Consider the following 26,382-nt stretch of genomic DNA (forward strand, 5'->3'; position numbering starts at 1 on the left):
GTAGTGACTGGAAGAAGGACATAACACATACAAGTGGCAGAAATGAGCTTCCTTCGAAGGGTGGCTGGCCTCTCTTTTAAGCCGGGCAAACACTGTGCGATTTTTTTCAGTCATGTTATTCAGCTCCTGCTCAAACTGTACGACTGAATCACAGGGGTTAGAAGTTCGTAGGTCATAATGCAGGGTCTCACACTATACGGCCCGATGCTCTTATGCCACCTGAGTGCTCACACTGTGCATCTATAATATGAAGTGGTAATATGAAGATTATAACACAAAATCTGTCTCTCACTCTCCCTCCCTCTCTCTCTGTCTTTCACTCACACAGACACACACCACCATCAACTTTGCTAAATTGCTAATGAAAAACATTGACCAGGCAGCTGTGATTGAGCAGCAATGTCCATCCAGCTCTTTTCACGGTTGTTGCGGTCGTGATAATTTTGTGAGGCCACATCGAAAAGGCTCGGATGAGCTTGCCATAGTTCTACAAGTTGTGCCTCCATCGCTTGTGTCCAGATCACACGCTGCACTGCCATGCTGCTCCATCTTTTTCACTTCCATTTCTGTGTTTGTCCATGTGCAGGGTGGGTTTTGTTGACACCCTCATGAGGGGCGACAGGATTTCAAACAGGTTTGATTTTCTTGCAACGATACGATTGCTGATTGGGAGCTGGTCGTGAGGTGTTAATCGCTTCTCGTTACCCCATGTATATTACACGATGATGCACAACTCACGATTAAGGCGAAACTCAGGCCGATACTTAAAACGACTGAATAATCATTTCTAAATGGGCCAAAAATTGCACAGTGTATGCCCACCTTAAGAGACAGTTCAGCCATCTGAAGTGGCTCAAAGTAGAGCCGCTGCTCCTCCACATCAAAAGGAGCCTGTTCAGGTGTTTTGGGCACCTGACAAGGATGCTTCATTTACAGATATAAATGGGCATTACCTGCATAGCAATAAAAATGTATGCCATGTCTTCAAATTATACTGCCAAAGGGAAGCATGTATAGTAGTGGTGCAACGGATCACGGTTGATCCGTAATCTGAACCGATCCCACTCCACGGTTCCTAAGATTCGAAAAAGAAGAAAAAAAAATATGTGTATGGTGGCGTGGTGGGTCTGTCAAGCAATAGTTAAGGTCAGCGCTAGCGAAGTGGAGTGGAGTGAGTGGAGGAGCAGAGGAGTTTGCGGTATTTAACCAGCCCTTTGCTGCCCAATCCGACCGGGCTAAAGCTATTACAAAAGCTATTGGGGTGTTTAGCTGCAGACGGGAGGCCGTATTCCTTTGTGCAAAACAAGGGGTTTAAACTATGATGAACGTGCTCGAGCCACGCTATGATATCTCGTTGCGCGTCCACTTTAGTGGCAAGATCATTCCAAGCATGTATGATCAGAAAAAGATTTAAGTTATGGCTGAAATGTCCCAGGCATATTCTGTTGCCCTAACTACTACAAATGGGTGGACCTCCGGGACAACGGAAAGCTACGTGACCGTGACAGCTCATATCACAGCAGAGTGCGATATAATGAGCGGTATGTATTATTGTAGGGTCTACCTTACAATATAAAGCGCCTTGAGGCGACTGTTGTTGTGATTTGGTGCTTTATAAATAAAATTGAATTGAATTGAATTGAGTGGTAGATACAAAGCCCTATACTGCCCCATATTGAACCATATTTTTTTTAATACTCGCGTGGAATGAATCTTGAGTTGAATGTTTTAACAGGCAAAAAATACTTCAATAAGTAAATGTTCAATTTTTGTCTTTTTTCTTTTTTTGCTGATCTGAAAATTGATCGGATCCGTGACTTAAAACTGTGATCCGATTCAATTCAATTCAATTTTATTTATATAGCGCCAAATCACAACAAAAGTCGCCTCAAGGCGCTTCATAGATACAGAGAAAAACCCAACAATCATATGACCCCCTATGAGCAGCACTTTGGTGATAGTGGGAAGGAAAAACTTCCTTTTAACAGGAAGAAACCTCCAGCAGAACCAGGCTCAGGGAGGGGCGGGGCCATCTGCTGTGATTGGTTGGGGTGAGAGAAGGAAGACAGGATAAAGACATGCTGTGGAAGAGAGACAGAGGTTAATAACAGATATGATTCAATGCAGAGAGGTCTGTTAACACATAGTGAGTGAAAAAGGTGACTGGAAAGGAAAAACTCAATGCATCATGGGAATCCCCGGCAGCCTACGTCTATTGCAGCATAACTAAGAGAGGATTCAGGGTCACCTGCTCCAGCCCTAACTATATGCTTTAGCAAAAGTTTGAAGCCTAATCTTGAAAGTAGAGATAGTGTCTGTCTCCCGAATCCAAACTGGAAGCTGGTTCCACAGAAGAGGGGCCTGAAAACTGAAGGCTCTGCCTCCCATCCTATCCTAACCGTTGCACCACTAATGTATAGTGTAAAGAACCACCAAGGTTCTATGAAATTCTATGAAAGTTCAACTGATCCAGTTGAAAATATCCATATTAGCTGAGCCCTGCATTTGCCACAGATCAATTACCCAGCTTAAAATGTAAAATGGATTTTGGATGTTATGGATGTTAAATCTGAAAAGCCTATGTGACCTTCTTCTAGAGGTACCACATTCACAAGATCTTCAGAAAATTTTATCTCTGACGTTGAGGTTGAGGCCACTGAGATTCAAACCTGTTAGAGATTTTTAATAGAAACACATATGGTATTTTAAAAGTCCAGGGTGACATCTTTCTCAAGTTATCGTGGTAACAACGGCTTTAGAAACATGACCTTGAGGTCAAAGTCCTTATGAGCCTGTGTGCAAGTTCCTCACCAACAATCGAATTTGAACACTACCAACAGCTATCTACTATCTTAGAAAACAAAATGCACAATGACATTCAGAAACCAAACACTCAAGCAAGAACAGAGCAGAAAATGGAAAAAACAACAGGACATAGGGTTGTTCACATGCTGGCTACACGGGACAGCAAACACACCCAGAGCCCAGGATACCAGCTGACACAACCGAGAGGGGGCAGGGGTGGCACCCATCCCCGTCACCCCTGCCATCTCCTGGCAGAGCAGAAGGTGCCCACCCCACCCCAGAGGGGTGAACACAGGACTCAGACACAAATTCCTTCAGGAGGACCCCGGACATGCACCGTGCTGGCCAACGCAGCACACGGGGGAGCGAAAGGAATGGGGAACGAGAAAAGGGGAAGTCCCCATGCATCCATGACCTACATCGATCCATTCCAGCTAAGGCAGAAGGGGGAGGCACAGTGCCTCAGGCAGCGATCTTTTAGTCTCAGTAAGGACTCAGTTTCAGGACCACCCTGCTCACCTGCCAACTCTGTCCAGCTCAACAGCCTTACCTGCAGTCTATTTCCATTTTGACTTATAATCTGCCTCTAAGTAAATAAAATCGTAAATATATGTTTGTGTCCTGTTCTTGGTTCCCTTTGCCTGGCTGTGGCAGTCAATGAGTTAGTAATGGAAGGCCATGAGTAAGTAACTTGTGACTGTAAGTTAGAAGAGTGTTGCCAAAAATATTGGTTATTGCATTTCCAAACGTTTCTACACCATGGCCATCAGTTATTGATATTGTGGCTATGTATGAATAACTTGTGGCCACAAGAGCTATGTATTACAACAATACATGTTTTTTCCACTAATGTCAGCAGAGGACTCCTTACCCTCTGCTTACATTAGCTACCTTACTCAAACACATCTTTATTTTCCTCCATCTTCGGTCTAACTTTGATAATGAATAAGGTCATGACCCTGAAAAATCAATGTCCTAAAGAAAGAGAGAACAGCAGAAAGGAGGAAGGCTTGAGAAAAACAATATCACGACAAGGTTCCCAAGGGAGTAAACAACAAATGCATTAGAAGAAATAAGGTAATTATATAATAACATGGCATGCTATTCACATAGTTAGATGGGATACAAGTGGTACAGTGCAGAAAGGTAGTGAGGGTGGTGGTTGAAAGTACCTGGTGATATCCAAGTCAGGAAACAGACTTAAGATATAGTTAGGGAGTGGGGCAGAGTGGAAGATGCTTTTGTCACACTCCACTGAGGAATAGTGTCGGGGGGAGGGCACTTTGTCACTTAGTTTGTTCACAGTGCTGTAAACTGGCTCAGGAGGCCTATATTGAAGCGAGAGACAAGAGCAGAGAGATTAGTGTCCAGAGGCAGAGGTGGAATAGAGGTGGAGCAGATGGAGTACAATAGACTGGCATAAATACATACGTGAAAGATGGGAAGAAAACACATAACGCACCTTGAGATGTGGCTAAAAGGGGAAAAAATACTGTACACACTGAGAAGTCTTACTGGTCAACACACCCGATCTAGGGGTGTCATGTGTTGCACACTTACTAATTCATAGTAACACAAATTTTTACTTAATTACAAACTTAAATGGTCAACAGTTCACTTCCACAAATCCACTTGATTTCTTATTGAGTAATAGTGTCACTTTGATCCATGTCCTCCACAGAATTATATATTTACACATTTATACTTTGTTAGGTATGTCTGTTCAGTTGCCTATTGTGATCACATGGCAGCAAATCAGTACATATAAGCATGCAGCTGTGGTCAAGATGGTCATTTTAAATTGATTTTAATTACTTTGAATGTAGCATGGTTGATAGCGCCAGACAATTTGAATTAAGGAACCGGCTGGTCAAACCCCCACAAGGCTGCCCGCTGGGATTGAAATGATGGGACGAGGCGTGAGTTTCTCAAAATGGGCTCATTGAGTCAGCACGGAGAAGATCTTGGAGAACGCACGGCTGCCGTGAACACTCAGAACAAGAGCTCTGAGTGAAAAACTGGATTACATCTGGAGAGGCCAGCTCGAATAACACCTTTGAGCTCAAATTGGATCACATCTTGGGGAAGTGCACTGTGGTCGTGAGTTCTCAGAACCTGCTCTTTGAGCAAAAAGAACGACAACATCACGGAACGTAAGTTTGGATAACATCATGGAGAAGCTCGCGGCTCTCCAACGGGAGATTGAGAGACCAGTGTTGGACTGTTAGAACTGCTTTGAAATTCATATAAGTTGTTCGCACTAAAGTAAAAACTATCATCACTTCATGCGGAGACCCTCTCGGAGCTGAACAAAACACCCTGATAACGACTGCGTTTAGTCTGTTCCTTCCCATTCCATGCAAGGCCACCTGGGTTGGCTGGAAGACTGTTTACTTAGCCTAGCAGGGCGAAGGACACTGTCTCAGCTGAACTATGGACACACACACACACACACACACTGATATGCACACACTCATCCCCCCTCCCTTTCCAAAGGCCTTCGATGCTTGTCCCCTCCCGGGGAAGATGGCGGTCGACTGGACCAGCACAGATGCTGCAGGACCGGATGCGCTGTCTACACCGGCTCTCTCTTACCCTTTACCCGCCCCTGTTGCTTGTCTTGTGTTTCTATGGTGTATTGATAGTAATGTGCTTTTTGTGCTGAGGTGTTTTTTCTGTTATCAAACTGTTCTCCCACTAGGAGCTCAGTCTGAGTGGAGTTTTTTTCTCCTCCTCTTACCTCATGTTATGTATTTTCGTTGTTTTTTTCCTATCAGCCGACCTTTCTGACGTGTCTCCCCAATGTGATGTTTGTGTAAAGTTGGTCTTTTTAATTTAACAAGTAATCAGAAATAATGTGTTACTGCCCATCTCTGCTAGTATATCTATATATGATTTCTGCTAATGGTTAATCGTATATAACTTGAATCAAATATAATTAAGTATAAATCAAATTAATATAGTGAAGGAGAACATGTAACACATTTAATGGAATAACTGTAATGCTTGAATTTTGACCAGATTTTTGTGTTTGTTGAGATTCAAAGAGGAAGTGCAGTAGAGTCTAAGGAGCTTGGAAAGAAAAGCGTCTGGACTTCTTTAAGTTTCCTGAAGACGTTTCTTCTCTCATGTGAGAAGCTTCTTCAGTTCCAAGGTCAAATGGTGGAGAGTCCCAGATTTAAGTCCAAGGGGACACACGAGCAAAATGGAGTCTATTAGGTAGAAATGATACAAACCACTGCAGTAAAGTACCTGTAATACCTACAGCGTGCTCTAATCACTCTAATAGGATATGATGGTCGACAGTATCGAACGCTGCACTGTCCACAAATTATATCAGTTTCCACTGAAACCAGCAACCATTCAGTCCTAAGGACAGTACATGTTACCCCAAGATAACGAGTGATATTCTGATGTCAGCTCTGTTTCAGCTCTTCACTAGAATTTCATTAAAGGACGAAACACATCAACGGCATTGTTGAGAAAGGCAGGATTGAAAGAGACTGAATTCTGAACTCATCGCATGTGACTCATTACTCCTCTGTTTATGTAAGCCTGTGTTTGCCTTTGCCCTCTGTCGTGTTGTACCTCCTCATGTGTGCAAGTCTCTCTGCATTTCTAGTTTCCTGTTGTTTGAGTTTTCAGGTCCCAGTGTTTTGTTTCTAGTTTCCATTTTTTCCAGTTTAGTTTGTTTTTTGTGAGTTTATATTTTGCACTATTTTCCCAGAAATAAAGCTGCTACCTTTAGTTTTACCTTCCATCTATGAGTCAAGCATTTGGGTCCAATCCTGCCGCACAGCTCCACATGGCAATTATACATGATTCTCCATGAGAAAAATGGTATGTTGCAATTGTTAAACACAGAATTGATTTTGCTGATAATCATGATAATTGCTTAGTACTGATCAGAATATTATCAGGTATAACTTTAATCAATGTACTAAATGGCCTGTTTGTGATTACTTGTCAACAACGGTGATTGGTTCTCATTGGCTCTGCTTTGAGATTCACCACCATCTCTAAGCAGCATACCCAACACATTACATTCATGCAAATGAATTGCATTCATGCGGTCAAATGTTGGAGCTATTTCCCCTATTTGTTGTGATCAGTGTTGGAAAAGAAAGTAATGTATTACACAAAACAAGCTTCTTCAAAGCAATACAGTACATTACTTAATTATTCCCAGGAGAAAGTAATTTGTTATACTACTAATTATGTTATTTTTGTGTTTCAACCCATTGCGTCATAGTTACAATTTAAAAATATAAACTTTTATGCTACAGTCCCACACACCAACACAAATAGTATGAATACAACAGCACAAAGCAAAGATGAAAACCAGCAAAAAGAGACTTTAACCTCCTAGGACCTGGCGTCCACATTTGTGGACATCACATTCTGGGATGTCTAGACCAAAATACCTCATTTTGCTCTACAACGGCCTGATATCCACTTTTTTTTTTTTTTTTTGCCTGTCCCATTTGGTTCTTTAGCCGTCAGAATTGTTGTCTGAAGACCAACAAGGATACCCAATGGATTTATTTTGCCAAATGGATCATCGTGGCATTGCCGTATTGGTCCATTTGATCGACCTTTGTTTTTATTATTTATTATATTTTATTTCCAGTTGTTACAGACGGGACAGACATGAGTGAGGGATAGGAAAGGGAGAAAGAAAGAGGAAGGAAAAGAAAAACAGAAGTGGAGAGGGACAGCGAGAAAGGGGGGGAGAAAAAAAAATCTCCTGGATCACCTTTTGAGAGAAGAAGAATAGAAAACAAGCAAAAAAACCCAAAGCAACATACTAAACACAACACCATCGCATTAATCTAGCTAAGTGTAAACAGCAGTAAATACTAAATATTGAATGTTGTTGTGCAGCACGCAGGACAGACAGCGCACAATGTGCTTTGAAGTAGCAGCCAAGAAAGGTGTAATTTAAGTCTACGAGCAGTGAACACCCGTGTGCACACCTGTGTGGATCAGCGCACTTGTATTCAAAAGGTTTCCCCATGTAATGGTCTGCAAGAGGATGTAGAGAGCCATAGCCCCGTCCCCCAGGGCATGAAGCAGGCATGGAGGAGATCCAGGCCCCAGACATCCAGAGGCCCCAGAGTGCGAGAGCCCAAGGAGGACCACCATAGGGGCATCCGTGCCACCCTCTTGAGAAGAGCTGAGGAGAGCCCCAGATGAGGGGTCACCCAGTAGCCACCGAGCAGAAGCCAGAGGGGGCTGCACCGGCGTGCCCGCCGGCTCTGCCGGCAGCCAGCTGTGCCAGAGTGAACCGAGCCGCAGGCCCAGAGGCCGGAGGCCTGAGGGCCCCCCGCAACCCGGAGGAGGCCTAACTGAGCAACAGGCGCCAGGCCCCGCCAGGTAGCCACCGGGAGTGAGCTGGTACATACCTGAGCGCCCAGCCCCGGACACCAAGAACCACCAATGCACCGAAAAGATTTTTAGAATATCAACAAATTAAATCCATAGTAAAAAAGAAATTTAACCTCAGTCAAGTTGAATTACAAACACCACCAAGTGCGGCACATTTTCTTACTCTTAAATCCCCCAAATTATTATCTAAAATATACAGAACACTTTCTAAATTAGATGAATCAATATCCCTTCCTATTGCAAAGTGGGAAGCAGATTTATCAGTCAGCTTAGACCTAAACTTCTGGTCTCAGATTTGCTTAAAAACCTTTAAATTGATTAAAAATCCCAGTCTGCAATTAATACAATACAAAATACTACATAGAGTGCACTATACAGGTCATCGGATGTTCAAGATGGGCTTTACATCTTCCAACAACAGCTCACACTGTCAAGGCAATACACCAGACAATTACATTCATGCTCTTTGGTTCTGTCCACCAGTGCAGAAGTTTTGGCGCGAGATATGTGAAGACTTATCAAAGTGTCTGAAATGTAAAATGACAGTGTGAGCAGTTGTTGGAAATTCCTCCCCTTTAGTGTGCTTGCTGGGAAAACTGGATGAGGTCACTACAGAAACGAATACAGTCCACGTGGTTTTTACTGCCCTATGCATCGCCAAGAAAACGGTCCTCATGAACTGGAAAAATAAAAATAATCTTAATTCTAACCAATATAGAAACCTGGGTGGGCGGGTGGGTACACGGGGGCTCAGCCCTGGCGCAGGGGGCCTCTTGTGCATCGGCCTAACTGGGGGGCTCTTCAACTGGCGGGGAGGTTGTTCCATCCTTGCAGGAGTCCACTCTGCAGGTGGGGGAGAGACATAGGAGAGGTGGAGAATAAACTTAACCTGGGTGTCTGTTGTCTTGTGTAGTCTGGGAGACGATTGAATGTTGGGGTGGGTACAGTTTCCTCTGCGGTGGGGTAGGGTGGGCTGCCCCGGGTCCTGTGGGGCTTGGCAGTGCTACCGTAGGCCCCGGTCTGGATGGACCTGGGCTCCCTTGCCTTGGTGGGTACCAGAGGACGGGGGTGCCTACTGGGGTCAGCGGGGGAGCCGGCCCTAGGGAGGGGCATCCTCCCCTCCCTCCTTTTCCTCCCCATCCCCGGCTACCTCCCTCTTCCCGCTCCACCACACTCACCCACACAGGTAGGGCCTTGGGGTGCGGGTGTGTCACAAGGTTGCAGGGGAGACATCCCCCCCCTGTCCCCTTCTGGCCACCTGTGCGTCAATTTTATCTCACAACTTAGACATCCACATTACTCACACTCTCATAACACACACATATATATAGGGCCTTGAGGGTGGGCACGTTAACGGCGTCCGGTGGACGGTCTGTGTACTCAAACCTACCTCTGGCGCCGGTGCCCACCTCTCAATTTTAAATCCATGTAGACATTGAGGGTTCTCGGGAGGGGCCGTGCTAACACCTGCTGCTCTCTGGCAGCAGCACCATGCTCTCCCTTGTTTTAAATGCACTTTAAACAACACGCAGCAACACTACACATGAGCGGGAGGAGGGAGGTATGGGGTCTTCACACCCCCCCGTTCTCTGCTAGCCATCGGGGCGGGGGGGCTGGGAGGAGATGTTGGCTGTCCGATTGGCCTCCCTGCTGCTGCGGAGCCTGGGACGGTCTGCTTGCCTCCACCCCGGGGGGAAGGGTAACATCTCTTGGGTCTGGGTTCTGTTTCCCCCTCTGGGGGCAAGGGTACCTGGACCCGGGGTATAGAGTATGTTTGGGGAGTGTGATTGTGTGTACATGACCATTTATGTCAATCCTTACGTTGGGTGAGTGCTGAGTGTTTGTATATGTGTGCATGAGGGTGGGAATGCATGTTTGTGTCTGTGTGTGCCTGTTTGTCTGTGTCTATATGTCAGGTCGGGTCTTAGACTCCACCTCTCTGGGAACTCCCAGGCCCTCCAAGGCCTATCTCCCCTCACCACACTCCCTGCCAGTGACTGATGCCCTCAGGGGCCTGATATCCACTTACGAGGACATTATACTGCCATTATACTGCCACTGTTCTATCAAAAATTAAAACGAATGTCCTCATATGTGGCTCTCATTTTTCTCAGAAACAAAAATCAGGTAAAAAAATAAAATAAAATCTGGTAATTCTTTGTTTTTACATTCATCAGGTCCCAATCAGCCCAAATAGCAAAGAAAAATTAAAAATGCCATGAAAGAGTTCGGGTCTTCGGAGGTTAAAGTGCCACGGTGATTCTACCTGAGAAAGCATTAGCAGCATGATGCAGTTGTTTCTGTTCTGGACACAGTTTGCCCTGCATTGTGCTCATGTCCTTTTTAAAAAATAAAAGTAATGGGTGTATCCATGCTGCAGACCGCGCCACTATATTCTACCTCTTGCACAAGAATTGAAATAAGCTGGTTGTAGCGTGAGTGCAAGTGGAATCGATAGAAAATCAAAGTAACAATTCCAGAGGAATTAAACTACTGGGAACTACTTGACTTCCATCCCTATATCCAAGGGATGCTGGGGAAATCAGGTCACAATGAACCATATTCAGCACCTCCATTGCTGAGGCTTCTAGAAGGAGCTGTGGCTGCAAGGTGGTTAGTGCATGAATTTCTCCGAACCAGATGGGTGACACTGATTCTGATTCTGTGACTCTTTCTTTTGCCAATAAGCTAAAGAAAGAGTCATGTTCAGTCTTGTCTAGCCTGTGGAACTACAGATGTAGCTGAAGGGTACCACCACACCAAACAGAATGTATTCTGATTGGTAGCTGAAGAAAAAACTTGTGTGTTGGAAGAGTTCGATGAAGTCATGGAGAAAGACTTTCGGTCTTCCTTGAAGTGATTCTATCAAACTGTCAGATGGGATTCAGAATTTGTAAGCGGTGCTCTATTCACAAGGTGTATACTGGGAGTGGGGCACTGCTGACCTCAAATGAAGCCGTAATCAGACGATGGAAAGATATTTCCAGGAACTCCTCAATACCAGTGAAACTGAAGCAGAGTCTTGGCATGAGGGGGACGAATCGCCCATCAGGTCATGGTGAAGAGAGAGCTGAGCATAAATGTGAAGCTGACAATTTACAGTCAAACTACGTCCCTACTGTCACAGATGGTCAGAAGCGCTGGGTAGTGACAGAAAGAATAAGATCACAGACACAAGCGGTGGAAATGGGCTTTCTTCGATAGGTGGGTGATCTGTCTCTTAGAGATACGGTGAGGAGTTTAGCCATCTAAATGGAAACCTTAAGGGATCTCAATACCGCATAATCACATTTCAACTAGAGGTGGGAAATGAATTTTAATTGCGATTATTTAATTTGAAAAAAGTAATGTGTAAAAAAAAAAAAGCATTTAATTGCACTTTGCATTTCATGCAAAGGGGAACTTTTGTCAGTGCACGATTTCCTGCTATACCGATTACACTGATGCACATATCAGAGCTATAAAGAATCAGAAGAAAGTGGTTTGCTAGGACTGATCGGAGGCAAATTTCACTTCAAAAGACTACTGGAAGACTAATGGATTGCTCTGGACTGTAGACCACTATAAGTGGTAGAAGATAGGGGATTAGAAAATGTGCTACAGTTAGCGTAAGGTGAACCAACTTTCCAACTGCCGTGCTAAAAGACTATTTCAAGTCAAATCCAACACCTTTATGACACTGAAAAGCAAAATTTGATGCATTACAAACAGCCCTGCTAATATGGAGGTGGAGCAGGGCATCTCCTAATTGGAAGGTTGGTAGGTTAATCCACGGCTGCTCCAGCCTCCAGACGGCATGCCTTTTTTTTTTTTTTGGTCTTTGGCTCTCGGAGGAGGTGGACGCATCTTTCATCCTCTCCTTCTCCTTATCTTCCCTGCTGCTGCTTCTATGTCCTTGTCTGGTCTTGTCTGACTCTAACCCTGAGAGACCTTCTCATTCTCGCTCTGGTTCTCTAAAACCTAAAGAAGAACTATGGATTTGATCAACTGGTCCCTTAATGCAATTGACACCCTCTTCTCAACGAGAAGCCTAAGATCAGGAGCCTGAGTGCCCTGGAGGGACGTTCCCTGCTGGATACACGATGGACGGGTGGCAGAAGTGGCGCGTCGTGTGCCTAGCGGGACTGTCTATTGAGGACATTGAAGACATCTACCTATTCGGCTAATGGGGCTCTTGCTGATTGGAGCTGGCTTGGCCCTGCATGGTGTATCGGAAATGGAAGAAAATGGTGACTGCCACCTTGATCGAAATGTGGGAAGAGCTGTGAGTACTCAGACTGTTCCTACTGAATATAATATGGAAAAGATCTTGGAGGAGCCCCGGAGACCATTGACAGACGATAAGAACAACTGTAAAATTGATGCAGTCTGTTCGCTCTAAAACAACATATCCATCAGCTACCTCCCCACCCTGACGGCGCCAGCTGGATGCTCTTGAAGGCTGACGCGACGAGAACAACAACAATTCGGGGCGAAAGGACACTTTCTCAGGCTGAACTCAGGACACACATACTGACACGCCCTCACCATCATCCCCGCCTTCCCCGAATCCAACGCCTCCTCACATGCTTACCTCCCATCTGATGTGGACAGCGGTCCAGCTGGAGGCGCAATCACAAGATTGCAAAGTCCCAGATGCAGCTGTGCACATTGGCATACTCCCCCATGTTGCTTGTCTTGTGTTTTTATGATGTTATGATGTGATGATACTTGTGCTTCTTATGTGATGGAGTTTTTGTCTTCTCCTCATGCTGACTGCCTTTAAGGATCAGTATGAGCAGAAATTCTTTTTTTCTCCTGATCTGACCTTTTGTTTTACACATTTAGTTGTTTTTCGTTTTGCTACCTAGCCTGACCTGTCTCCCCATTGTGAATTTGTGTTTTATATGTACGGTCGGAAAGGTTTGTTATATCAGTTGCAGGCAACTGCAACCGACAAATAAATGCATTTATCCAATCCAATCCTAAGTGTCTTTGAGCAAGTTAATTAACCCCAAGTCTGATGTATCAATTGTGAATGCGTGTCAATGTTAGCAAAGACTCTAACAGTCAGGTTTAGAGTGCAGTCAGATGGATGAATGTTGTATTAAGTTCTTTGAGTGCTCGAGCAGAGTTGGAAACAGCACATTTTCCATTTAAAGACCTGTATAAGGCTAAATATATGAACACCATATGCATTTTCTCCTAGCATTTATAAAGCACCAGCTTTATAAAGAAACGTCTCCAACAAACATAATTTATCTTTATGGATGATTTACAAGCCTAAAAGCTCAAGTGATCATGAGAATATCATACGACAAAGCATCAGTCTCTGTGAGCAAAGCAGAGCACTTAGTAGATGCATTGTTTTATAGTTCTTTGCTAAGCACATCACATTTGAGCCTTTAGAAATCTGTTTTACTGCTCGGACTCTTTACTATGTCAGCACCATAGTAACGCGGTTTGATTATACCGCAAACAATAAACACATTAAAGGAACACTTCTTAATCAGAATGTAGCATCAAGTTAGTTAAACTACTGGGATATTGGTCTGGGTGGTTAAGTAGCAGAGTTAATCAGTTTCTGTTGCTTTGGTGTTCATGACATTAACAACAGGTGCAAAAACTCAACACAGGAGTGGTTTGACAGACAGAGACACTGACACTGACTGTGTCCTCAGCTCTGTCAGGAGACAGTTACAGAGCCATCAGCAGGAAGCGTATCTGCCACATCCCAACAAAATGACTGGTCCAGTAAAACTTTGGCAAAGTGGAGTAGCGCTCTGCATCATTTTTATCACTCCGAAATTTGGTGCGTCTTTGAACTCAGCCCTCTGTAGGCTAATCATTTTAATTTCATCAAACAATGTGACATCCTTTCATTCCTAACACCATGTCTGCACAGTTATAGTCCATGACTTTTTTTCCCCATTGAAATCGGATATGTTTCCAAAATGTTCCTTTAATTTTTAGACAGTGTACTCCCCCAGAGAACAGTTTAAAACAAAGTTTTAATGGCTTTTCAAAATTGCACACAAAGACAGATCGGGACAAGAGACAGCAGGAGCGAGGTGGAAAGAGTTTGTACCTGTAACTTTAGTAAGCTGAAGCCAATCATTAAAGAATCTCATATTGTAATGAGGAGGTAATTAAAGACAAAAGAAAAAACCACCCAACCTGTTTACATCCTCTTCCCTCGGAAAGTGCGTAGAGAGGGGTGAATAACTCTCAGGGGAAGCCACGGGCAGGTCGGACTTGTAATGCAGAGAGCCGGTGTTGACGGGGGAAGAGACGTGATTTTTCATGGCAGGAGAAAAAGCTGCAGCACAACACAGCAAACAACAGAGTAACAGATGACTAAACAGAGAAGATGAGAAACTGACATCTGGAAGACAGTTGTACTGTGTACTGTGTACATCACGAATCTTATGAACTAAACAGCAACATATTCGACTGAGTAAAGCTCGCTGCAGTCTGGTTCTCCATATTCTATTGATATATAACTACGGACTAATCTAGTTCATAGCAACTGCATAACAATCTATTCCATAAGACTTACACTGCATGTTATCAGGAGGCCCATAGGGATCTGATAGATACACACTGGTGGGTTTCCCCACCTTTAAAGTGACCACATCAGACGTGTTCTTCAAAATGCCCACAGCCTCTTCATGAGAAACGTCCTCCAGACTGTAGTGGTTCACCTGTGCAGACAGATATATGGGTTCAGAGGCGACCTTTTCTTCTTATTGCTCGTTTCTAAAGAGTCCAACAAGCTCCCTGCGTCCGTGAGAGTGGATTATGACAGATGGTCTTCGGATGAGAACACACCCGCAGAGAGGTAATTTAATTAGGGGGTGATTAAGCAAGACAGATGCCCTCCTAGAGAGACGGCTTGTTGTTAAGCAGGTTGCTTTCACAGAGAGTGGCAGACACGTCTCACTACAGTATGACGGCTGCCTGGTTAATGAAATGATGAAATAATGACTCCCATTATGACTCCCACTGCATACTGAGTAAGGCTGACTTCTAACTAAAATTAACTTGGTTGTATATTTTCACTAACCAGTCAAGCTTCAGCTTAAATCGACATGTTTCCATTTTGGATGTTGAACTCTGTATTTTAAGCCAGGAAATGTTTGTGCAAAGTTTTGTCCTTTTTAGTATATGAAATTATTTAAAGATTTAATCTGTAATGGCTGCTATTATCTTGACAAGTATTTATTATTTGGCGTGCTGCGGGGAAACGCCTGTTCTAACGACCGGTGACTATTTTAAACCTAAAGCAACAAAAACATATTGCAGTATCAGTGTGTAATAATAGAGTAAATACACTGGTTCTTATGTAGCACTTTTCTACTCTATGTGAGTATTTGAAGCTCTTCACACAAGCTGCCATTCACAATCACACAAGCATATCTAGCATTCACAGAAATTCATACAAATGCAATGGAAAGCAACTTGAGGGCAGTATCTTCTCCACGGCACACAGACTGGAGCAGGCAGGGATCGAACCACCAACCTTCCAATTAGCAGATGAGCCTTAGTGTTGGTTATTCAAACTGTGTTTATTTGGCACAGTTCTCCAAAAGCTGATGCTGCTCATCTGGACAGCTGGTGACTGTGCAGGGGTGGGTCTAGCAAAGTGTTGCCAGGGGGCCAGGTAGGGCATTAACAGGGAGAGGGGGGCACAAAGAAATACTTTCTTATTCTCATTTAAAATGTCTCGCTTTTAAAAAATAATTATCTGAATCTTACAACAAACGATTGATAGATTGATGCATATATACCATCAGAACAGTGAACATCACTGTCACAACAGCGTTTGTTTTCATTCAAAGGCTTTATGATTTTTCCTATAATGGTGGCCGGTCTCTAGTCAAAATGCTCAGGCTGATCTTTTGTCCCAGTCCAGCCCTGTAAGCAGCTCATCTGCAGTCTGGTGTTACCTACATCTTCCTATTCGGAAGGCAGAATTTCCGAGTTCTGAGTACAATCGAAAGCACCACGACTGCAGTTTTTGTGTTGGATGTAAAAAGCGCACATGACGCTGTGACGTAGGCTAGAATCATGGCGGCGGTCAATGATGGTCCAGGCGTGGGATTTCTCTCATGGAAATATGCACATTATCTTTTCCTTTCTATTGGTAGGTGGCACAGTGCACTGTGGCAAGTAAGCAAGGTAGAAGACTGCAAAGTTATGGGAGCAACACATTAACAAGAGAATTCTGAGTAAAACAGGACCGCTCACATCGACCAAGTGTGTCTACTTTTGGAGCTGTGTCTTAATTCCACCTACTTCACATACAAGGGTCAGTTCCACAGGCAGAAACATGGGTGTGCCATGGGCTCCCCAGTTTCACCCATTGTGGCCAATTTGTACATGGAAGAAGTGGAAAAGAGGGCTTTGCTATCCTACCCTGGAACACCACCAAGTCATTAGTTCAGATATGTGATTTTCACCTGGGTGAAAATCAAATCTCAGGATGTTCCACATTTCACGGATCACATTAACTCGGTGGACCGACACATCAGATTCACCAGGGAGGATATGAACAGTGGCAGGTTAGCCTTCTTAGACTGTGAGATTTCCATCAGTAATGGGGGACATCTAAAAGCTGACGTGTACCGTAAACCTACACATACGGATCAGTATCTAAGGTTTGACTCTCATCATCCACTGGAGCACAAACTGGGCGTCATCAGGACGCTACAACACAGAGCGAACACCATCCCCACTGACACAGCAGCCAGGGAGGCAGAAGAACATCAAGAAGGCCCTGAGTAAATGTGGTTATCCCAGCTGGACTTTTGTCAAAGCTGGGAAGGCTCCTAAAGAAAGCTGCAGATGATCCAGGAGAGAAGGACAACCGCTGCCCACCTGTAGTGATCCCGTACGTGTCAGGAGTATCGGAGCAGCTGAGACGCATTTTTTCTAAACACCGGGTCTCTGTGGCTTTTAAACCCCAAAACACGCTGCGCCAAAAACTGGTCCACCCCAAGGATCGGGTCCCCCGACACAAACAGAGTAACATAGTGTGCGCTGGTAAGTGCAGGAGGACTGGCAGGATTTATACATCGGGGAAACCAAACAACCTCTGGCTAAGAGGACGGCACAACACAGAAGATATACCTCATCAGGCCAGGACTCTGCAGTCTATGCACACCTACAGGCCAGTGGACACTCTTTCAATGATGAGGATGTAACATCCTGGACAGGGAGGAACGCTGGTTTGAGGGCGGAGTCAAGGAGGCCATTTACGTGAAAAGGGAAAGACCATCTCTGAATGAAGGAGGGGCCTAAGGGTACATCTGTCACCATCTTACATGCTGTGATTGCAGCCATTCACCAACTCTCTGTGAATGGGACTCATGGCTATTGATCAGTAACCACTGATGATCAATGTTCATGAGAATTTGCATAATTAAGATTAAGGAACTGACCTCCCAGCCCATTGTTCCTTCAGTGGGCTGGTTTCAGTCATTATGCAGATGTACTGTTTATAAGATTGAAACCTGCAGTCAGCTGAGACTGAAGACGTCACCTGATGATGACGAAACGTTTCTCCCACTGAAAACGTCCAGATGAACAGAATCACCTTTTGGAGATGTTCTTACCTGGATAAGTGAGTGTGAAGACATTTTGCACAGTTCTTAACCAAAACGTCTCCTCCACCAGATTTTCAATGTAATGTAACACTTTGCATTTAATAGAAATGAAAATAAAAATCTTTTTATGTTTAAATATTAATATGTTGGGGGATTTTTTCAATATATTTTTATGGATTTTATAATTGAGCAGTATACAACAATCACCTTCCAAAGAACACAATAGAAGGTGGACGGCAAGTCAACGAGGTGGTAATACAGCATACATAAATGTTAAGACAGAGCACATTTCACTTAAGTTTATCCATCAGGCTAATGACTGGTTGCCAAATCTTATAAAACACTCTCTCTCGGTTAGACAAGGTAAACCTGATTTTCTCCAGGTGGAGTACATTTCCAAATTCTCTCAACCACATTTCAAAGGTAGGAAGTTTATCAGACTTCCAGCTTTCTAGCCACAAGTGTGGTCATTGACACAACCTGCGTCTCTGCCTTGTCCCTTGCCCATCCCGGTTCAGACACCCCAAATAATGCTGCAAAGGGGAACATGGGAACTCCCTGCCAAAGGCTTTGGTCAGAAAATCAAACAAATGATTCCAAAAAAGTTAGTTTTTGGCATTGAAAGAAACGGTGAGATAAAGTTCTTCGATCACTTGAACACTTAAGACTGGCTGAAACGCTCTTATATATTTTTTCCACTTTAGTGGGAGAAAAATGCAACCTATACACAACCTTAAATTGGATCAGACTATGTCTAGCATTTATAGAACTACAATATATATTCTTAATGGAAGAATGCCAAATATCCTTGGGCAAGATACTAACCCCATGTTTGCCTACTGGTGGTGGTCAGAGGGCCCGGTGGCGCCTGTGTCCGGCAGCCTCGCCTCTGTCAGTGCGCCCCAGGGCAGCTGTGGCTACAATGTAGCTGCCATCACCAGTGTGTGAATGTGTGTGTGAATGGGTGGATGACTGAATGTAGTGTAAAGCGCTTTGGGGTCCTTAGGGACTAGAAAAGCGCTATACAAATACAGGCCATTACCATTTAATGCACTCTTGCCAAAGATCATCAGAAACATCCACCCCCAGTTCTTCCTGCCACTGCTCCCTAAAAGTATGAGATGAAGGACTGTATATATCCAGTAAGGCCCTGAAAAAGCGAGACACAGCACCTGTAGTGTAGGGCTCAACTGACACGAAGCTGTCAAACACTGAGTTTCGAGGAATCAAATTGTATTGTGGAATAGATGCTTTGATGAAATGTCTCAACTGTAAAAATCTGAAAAAATGTGAATTAGGAAGATTAAATTTCACCCTCAATTGCTGAAAAGATGGAAAATGTCCATCAATATAAATATCTTTGAGAGAACAAATCCCTCTTCCCTGCCATGTCACAAACGTGATGTCCTCCAGCCCAGGTCTGAAGGCATGATTGTTACATATTGGAGCATCCAGATACATTTTAGGAGCCTTTACGGTGCCCAATATGTTGTTTTTAGTATGATGCTCTCTTGAAACAGAAAGATGAGTAGCTGTGAGTAGCTAGCACTGCCTCGTCTCAGCATGTTTTTCTAGATCAGCTGGGATAAAAACTCAGTTTTCCTTGTTAATTAGTGGGGAAAGTTATGAGTGGGAATTTTTTGTCTAAGGCTGACTTAAATGACGTTGAGGGTGATGTTTTTGAACTGCCTTAAAATAGCTGGTCCCTGCTGCTGCTCCCGCTCTCAGTGTGGCTAAGGTCCAACCATTCCCTGCACCCGTAGCAGTTCCTCGGGTGAGGGTGGCTAGGATTCAACCGGTCCCAGCTCCTACTTCCAGGGTGTTTCAGACCCAGCACTCTTCTGCACCCCTACTTGTTCTTAGGGTTGGAGTAGCTGGTGTCCTTTAGTTTCTACACCTGTCCCAGTTCTCATTTGTAATGTTCACAAATGCTGTGATGGGCTCTGAAACCTGACTAAAACGCTTTAAACAAACCATTCCTCTGCAGATGATAAGTAGGCTGTTTCACAACTTTCAAGAGAAAAAGGAAGATTGAGATTGTTTATAATTAGTTAAGAAAGCTGGATCAAATGATGGCATTTAAGTAACAGTTTAACTACTGCTCTTAGGCCTGTGTAGCCAATTAATAGATATTACAGTATGGAACATGGTATCGAAAGTAGCTGTGCACAATGTCGTGTCAGTGAAATGGTTATGACAATTTTTTTCTCTAATGGTTAAAAATTTATGGTAAATGGACGGATTCTTATATAGCGCTTTTCTACTCTTCCGGAGCACTCAAAGCACTTTTTACAACATGACACATTCACACAAGCATACAGGATACTTGGTATGCAGACCTGAGGAACCAGTTCCAACCACTAACCTTCCAATCAGCAGATGACCTGCTCTACAGCCACCCCACAAACTTACAGCATCTGGTAATCCTAGGCAGTCTCCCATCCAAGTACTAACCAAGCCCAACCCTGCTCAGCTTCTGAGTTCATACGAGAGCGGGCGTGCTCGGGGTGGTATGACTGTAAGCGCACCACTCTGACGTTTTGTCACCCTGGCTACAGTACTGAAGAGAAACCTGGGGTTGTTGATTAATGAATAGTAAGGTGGTCTAGCTTTACAGGCTTTTTTACAGAGCAGCAAACTATTTTTACAAGCTAAACGATGATCTTATAAATTAAGATCATCATTTCCTCTACAGCCTACATTTATGTGCTTTAAGGTGTGCATTTGAGAATTATACCAGGGAGTCAAATATTCCCTTGACTTTTAGTTCAGGTAGCTGCTCTGCACTGTGTTGACACATGATAACAGTGGATTAATTATGTCCTTGTATTAAACTTACATGCTTAATCCATTATTATAAATTCAAATGTTAATAAGAGATGATTAGACAAAAGATGGGTTTCAAGAAAATACTGCTAAATGTTCAGTTTCTATGCCATACGTCAGAACAAGATCTGCAGTATGAAAGTGGTGGGTGGTAGGTCGGCCTAGCATCTTGCGGGCCGACCTTAGTAGTTTGCTCTGTTGCAGCCCCTTAGTTTTGCAGGACTCACTGACAGCAGTCTTGCGTCTGGCAGAAAGATGGCCGGAAAAAAATCCCGAATGATCGTGATCGGCGATCATGATTGAGCGCTTGGTGAAATCAAATAGAAGAAAAACAAGGATTCAACAGCTCAACCTGTGAAAGAGTGGTTCTGGGAACATGAGACATCATTTTCACACACGGATTGGCCACCACAGAGTCCAGAGCTCAACCTCCTTGAGAATCTTTGGGAAGCGCTGGAGAAGGCTTTGCGCAATGGTCAGACTCTACCATCATCAATGCTAGATCTTGGTGAAAAATTAATGCAACACTGGATGGAAATAAATTTTGAGACATTGCAAGACCTTATTGATTCAATGCCAAAGCGAATGCGTGCCATAATCAAAGCTAAACGCAGTCCAATGAAATATTAGAGTGTGTGACCTTTTTTGGTGGCGACTGGCAGTGTATAGCAGTGTGTAAAGATAGTCTCGATATGATTGAGACTGTGTGGTTACTTTGTAACCGTGGTTCTCTGAGTGAAAGACTTCAGCTCTCTCCAGATTCAGGCCGCTCGGAGACGCATCAACGGTTTCATGTTTGCTCAGCTGTTTTATACGTGGCCAGGCTAACTAGAGTGTCTTAAAGAAGTATTCACACGGCATGACCAAGGGGGTCATTCCCCTTATATATCGATTATGTAACGGAGTGGAGCAATACTCTCACACAGAGAAGGTTATAAGGTAACTGTACATTCTCTGACATCTAGCCTCTATTACTTGATGAAGTTTATACCACTGTGATTTTTACTGTACAGTCATGCTTAAGTATTTTCTATATCATCTTTCTGTGTTTAAAGAGAGCATCAAACTAAAAACAACATATTACTATTTGAGCAAAAACGATCTTTATTAAATGGTATTAAAAGTGTTAAATCACATTGGAAATCTGGTGGAGGAGATGCTATACTGAAGAACTGTGCCAAATAAAGAACATTTTAAACACAGGTTGAATAATCAGCAGAGTTAAACAGTCCATAAAAAGTGGGCTAGAATTACAGTTTGATAGGGTCCGAGTGTCTTGGGGCAGAAAAACACAAACACATACAAACAGCAGTTTGGGTTGTCAAGTGTTGCCATACCACTGGTAAATAGATTACAAATAACACCACACAATGCTCTGCAGCTGATATTGTCACTAAGACATTTTTAGATCCACAGGGAATTAACAGGGGTTAAGAAGCCACACCTCTCATACGGGCTTTTCAGTGAGCTTCATTAAAGCTCGTATACATCCAGAACTGTCATACACGTGTGTGCAATGTGGGCCTTACACGTGATGTTCATGCTGTTTCTCACCATTAATAATCTGTCTCCAACTTGCAGCCGGCCATCCTTTTGTGCCGCCCCACCATGAATAATTTTAGTTACATATATGCTGTTGTCACCAGGGATATGCTGGTTTCCCACTCCACCTGCAATACTGAAACCAAGGCCTGTGTGTGTGTGTGTGTGTGTGTGTGTGTGTGTGTGTGTGTGTGTGTGTGTGTGTGTGTGTGTGTGTGTGTGTGAGAGAGAGAGAGAGAGAGAGAGAATGACAGTAGTTAGTTTAAAGATATGACATAGGCATACACATTATGATATAGGAGGATGCTATAACTGTTGTATTTATTAATTGAAAGGGGCACGTTTTTGTGGCAGTGTCATGGGTTTTCAAAGGCTTTCTGACAATGAATACATTTCACAGTAACTTCAAGGTCTTAAGCTCTGCTGTGTTTACAAACCTCCCAGCTGTCATAACTACAGTAAGTAACACCCATTCTTGTGCTGAGCTCTGGAAATCCAGATTAATCATTCAGGGTCAAAAAATGACCCTCGCCATACACAAAATGTGCAGCAGTATCACTGAGAACGGAATATCATCAACTATTCTCTCAAATTTATAATGTACAAAATCATGTTTTTTAGGTCTATACCAACCTTTTGGTCCTTTGATTAGCTTGAGCTCAATGATTGTCTCTAGCATAGGCCTGCGGCGCCGCACATACAAATGGACAACAGAACCTGCAACCTTTAGGGCCTCTACTGCCTTACTGTGGGAAACTTCAGACACATCAGCATCATTCACCCGAAGGATGCAGTCATTTACTCTGGAAAAGGAAAAGTCATATCAATAGCTAATTCACATGAAGACAAACTTACAATACTAATCAGAATTTCATTAACTGATATAAAACTCAGTGGTGAGGAGAGTGTTTCCAAGGCAGGCGCACATCACGGACAAAATGCTAACCCCAAAGGCTTTGTTACACACTGAAGCTCAAACTTTTATCTCATTACATGACTTTTTTATTGACTGCTATTCCCGAAAAAAACAGAAAACCTGTGAATACATTCCAGCATATTTACAGCACAATCACACGCACATAGAACAATTCTGTATAAATGTTAAGGTCTGACAAACAGGGACAGAGCTAGCAAGCAACTGAGTTTGAATTCCTATTGGGCATCGACCAAAACTTCCATATGGTGGCAGCCAAGGACACTAACCTCCTGAAGGTTGCTCACAGTGACCAGGTGGGGCCCAACCCTCGCTCACACTCTCTCTTGCACATGTTACACCACTCCAGGACAACTTGGTGTAAACAGCAAACCGAGTTTATTTGGGTACCCCAGAACCATGGCTTTTACATACAGAACCCAAGCATGCTCTTCGCTTCTTCTTTTCCAGAACATTTCTTTTTTTCTTTTTTCCGTGCCTGCCCTCTACTGGTGGAAACGTGTAACAGCCAAAAACCCAACATAGCTGAATAGCCCAAATACCAACGGATTTATGCAATGTTTTAGACCTATTTTAGCTTTACACTTTACCAAGTGCTACACACACACACACGTAGTAAGATTGTTATGATTATAGTAACGATTTCATTATATTATATTTTATGTCAGAAATAAAATGTTAACCATTAGAGAAAAAAATATATAACCGTCTCACAGACATTACATTATGTATCGCTACTTTCAGTACCACTGACATTTACACCCTTTTTCCAATTGATCTTCAGTTATTACTTCCTCCAAACCATCAACGTGTCTTTTAAACCCCATTCCTACAAGACTGCTCAAAGAACTCAACTAATTATAGGCCTGTCTCAATCTTCCTTTTACACAAAAAAACCCTCTTCTGATATATATTAAAAAAACCAAAGCCCTTTGGGGCAACTGTGGTTGTGATTTGGCCTATATATAAATTTGAACTGAATTAAATTTAATTTATTTGACGTGTTTCAGTCCAGTTTTAGAGCTCATCACAGTACTCGTAGCAGTTGTGAACATTACAAATGATCACGGTCGCTGACAGTGGACACATCTCTGTGCTTGTTCTGCATCAGGCCCCATCTTATCTTAATGACCTTGTAGTACCATATCACCCCATTAGAGCACTTTGCTCTCACACTGCAGGCTTACTTGTGGTTCCTAGAGTATTGAAAAAGTAGAATGGGAGGCAGAGACTGACCATGTCTCGCACACTTAAAGAACTGTATGACTTATTGGGCATTAAATCTGTTTGGACCAGCATCTACCACCCTCAGACTGACGGGCTGGTGGAGTTGCTGAATAACAATAGTAATGGATTGCATTTATATAGCGCTTTTCGGGACCCCTCAAAGGGCTTTACAATACCACTATTCATTCACACGCTGGTGAAGGAAAGCTACAGTTGTAGCCACAGCTGCCCTGGGGCAGACTGACAGAGGTGAGGCTGCCATATTGCACCACCGGCCCCTCTGGCCATCACCAGTAGGCGGTAGGTGAAGTGTCTTGCCCAAGGACACAACAACCGAGACTGTCCGAGCCGGGGCTCGAGCCGGCAACCTTCTGATTACAAGACGAACACCCAACTCTTGAGCCACGATCGCCCCTAATAAGACTTTAAAGTCCATGATTCATAAGTTCATTCACAAGGATGATCACTCAGTCCCAGTTGTTTGTTGTTTGCAGTGCGGGGGTGCCTCCACTGGATTTTCTCCCTTTGAGTTATTGTTTGGCAGGAAGCCGCGGGGGGTGTTGGACCTGAGGGTCCAAATCCAGCAAAAAATGAGATCCAGTATTTTCTGAACCTGAGAGCAAAGCTGCACACATTAGGGAGGTTATCATGAGGAAATTTGCTCCAAGCCCAGGAACTTCAGGAGCGCCTGTACAACAGAGGGACTAGGTTTATGGCAATTTTCACCGGGAGATAAAGTGCTTGGATTACTCCCTTCTTTCAGCTCAAAGTTACTCACCCAGTGGCAGGGACCCTTCATGGTCACACAGCGAGTGGGTGACGTAGACTATGAAGCGGTATGGTCAGACAGGGGAGGAGCAACACAGATTTATCACATTAACCTCCTAAAAGCATGAGGCTGAAACTGCTTATTTGGTGAGCCTAGTGAAGGAGCGAAATGATTTGTGGGGGTGGCGGTAGAGCAGATCAGCTACTGATTAGAAGGTTGGTTTGATTCCTGGCTTCCCCAGTCTGCATGCCAAATATCCTTGGGCAAGATATTAACCCCAAATTGCCCTCCGATGCGTTCTTCGGAGCGTGTGAATGTTTATTAGTTGTACTTGTGTTTAGAAGTGCTTGTGTGAGTGGGTGTGAATGGGTGAATAAGGCATGTTGTATAGAGCGCTTTGAGTACTCCGGGAGAGTAGAAAAGCACTATATAAGAATCAGTCCATTTACCATTTGGGGCTGGTGGTGTCAACTTCATTCCACCATTGTGGTGACCATCTCAGACAGGCCAGAGACCAGATGCCGCTGGATTGCAGCAGCTGTTTGCAGATGTGTTCTCCCCCCTGTCCAGCCTCATAGAGCACCATTTTGAAACGTTCCCTGGCTTGACTGTCCGTTCATGGCTCTACAGGTTACCTGAACATAACAGACATATTGTTCAGAATTGGCTGAAATGCTAAACCTGGGAGTAATAGAAGAGTCACACAGTGCGTGGTGTAGCCCCATAATTCTTGTGGTGAAGAGAGATGGGTCTATACGATTCTGTGTCGACTATTGTAAGGTGAAGTGCCACAGTTTGATGCTTATGCCAGCCTTCGGTTAACAAGCTTCTGGACTGGTTAGGCCAGGGCTGTCCATCTCCATCCCTTGAGGCCTGGAGTTGGACACCCCTGGGTTAGGGACTGCTTGTTTTTTCATTACACTGGATTTAACAAAGGGCTACTGGCAGATTTTCTTCTCTCCAGAGTCCAAGGAGAAAATGGCCATTTCCACTCTGTAACAGCCATCGGACCAAAAAAGAGTTGAAGGTCTTGGGGCTGGCTGGTTTCTACCGCCGGTTTGTGCCCATCTTTGTGGACTTAATCAGCCCGTTTGCCGATTTCATTAGTTAATATTAATCTCTGGCTGTCTTCCACAGTGTGTCTTCATCTTGTTTTCCTCCCCCCACCCCAGCTGGTTGTGGCAGAAAGCCGCCCCTCCCTGAGACTGGTTCTGCTGGATGTTTCTTCCTGTTAAAAGGGAGTTTTTTCTTCCCACTGTCACCAAAGCACTTGATCAAAAAGGGTCATACATTTTTTTCTCTGT

At 43.8% G+C, this 26,382-nt stretch overlaps 1 protein-coding gene and 1 pseudogene across 15 annotated transcripts in view; both read right to left on the bottom strand.

Moving 5' to 3' along the window:
* The window catches only part of LOC113030572 (disks large homolog 2-like), a 175,923-nt gene that overhangs the window by 44,406 nt on the left and 105,135 nt on the right, over positions 1-26,382 (bottom strand). For 14 of the 15 annotated variants that reach the window (XM_026182128.1, XM_026182129.1, XM_026182133.1 and 11 more), the window contains 5 exons: positions 22,782-22,951; positions 22,161-22,297; positions 14,732-14,876; positions 14,350-14,491; positions 3,978-4,133 (listed from right to left, as the gene is read on the bottom strand). In XM_026182128.1, coding sequence (XP_026037913.1) covers positions 3,978-4,133; positions 14,350-14,491; positions 14,732-14,876; positions 22,161-22,297; positions 22,782-22,951 — 750 coding nt within the window. The remainder of the gene's footprint in view (positions 1-3,977; positions 4,134-14,349; positions 14,492-14,731; positions 14,877-22,160; positions 22,298-22,781; positions 22,952-26,382) is intronic. The other variant, XM_026182136.1, reaches the window with a different exon arrangement.
* Positions 20,186-20,304, bottom strand: LOC113031287 (uncharacterized; annotated as a pseudogene).

Source organism: Astatotilapia calliptera, chromosome 10, assembly GCF_900246225.1.
Source record: "Astatotilapia calliptera chromosome 10, fAstCal1.2, whole genome shotgun sequence".
In the NCBI taxonomy this organism is placed as follows: domain Eukaryota; kingdom Metazoa; phylum Chordata; class Actinopteri; order Cichliformes; family Cichlidae; genus Astatotilapia; species Astatotilapia calliptera.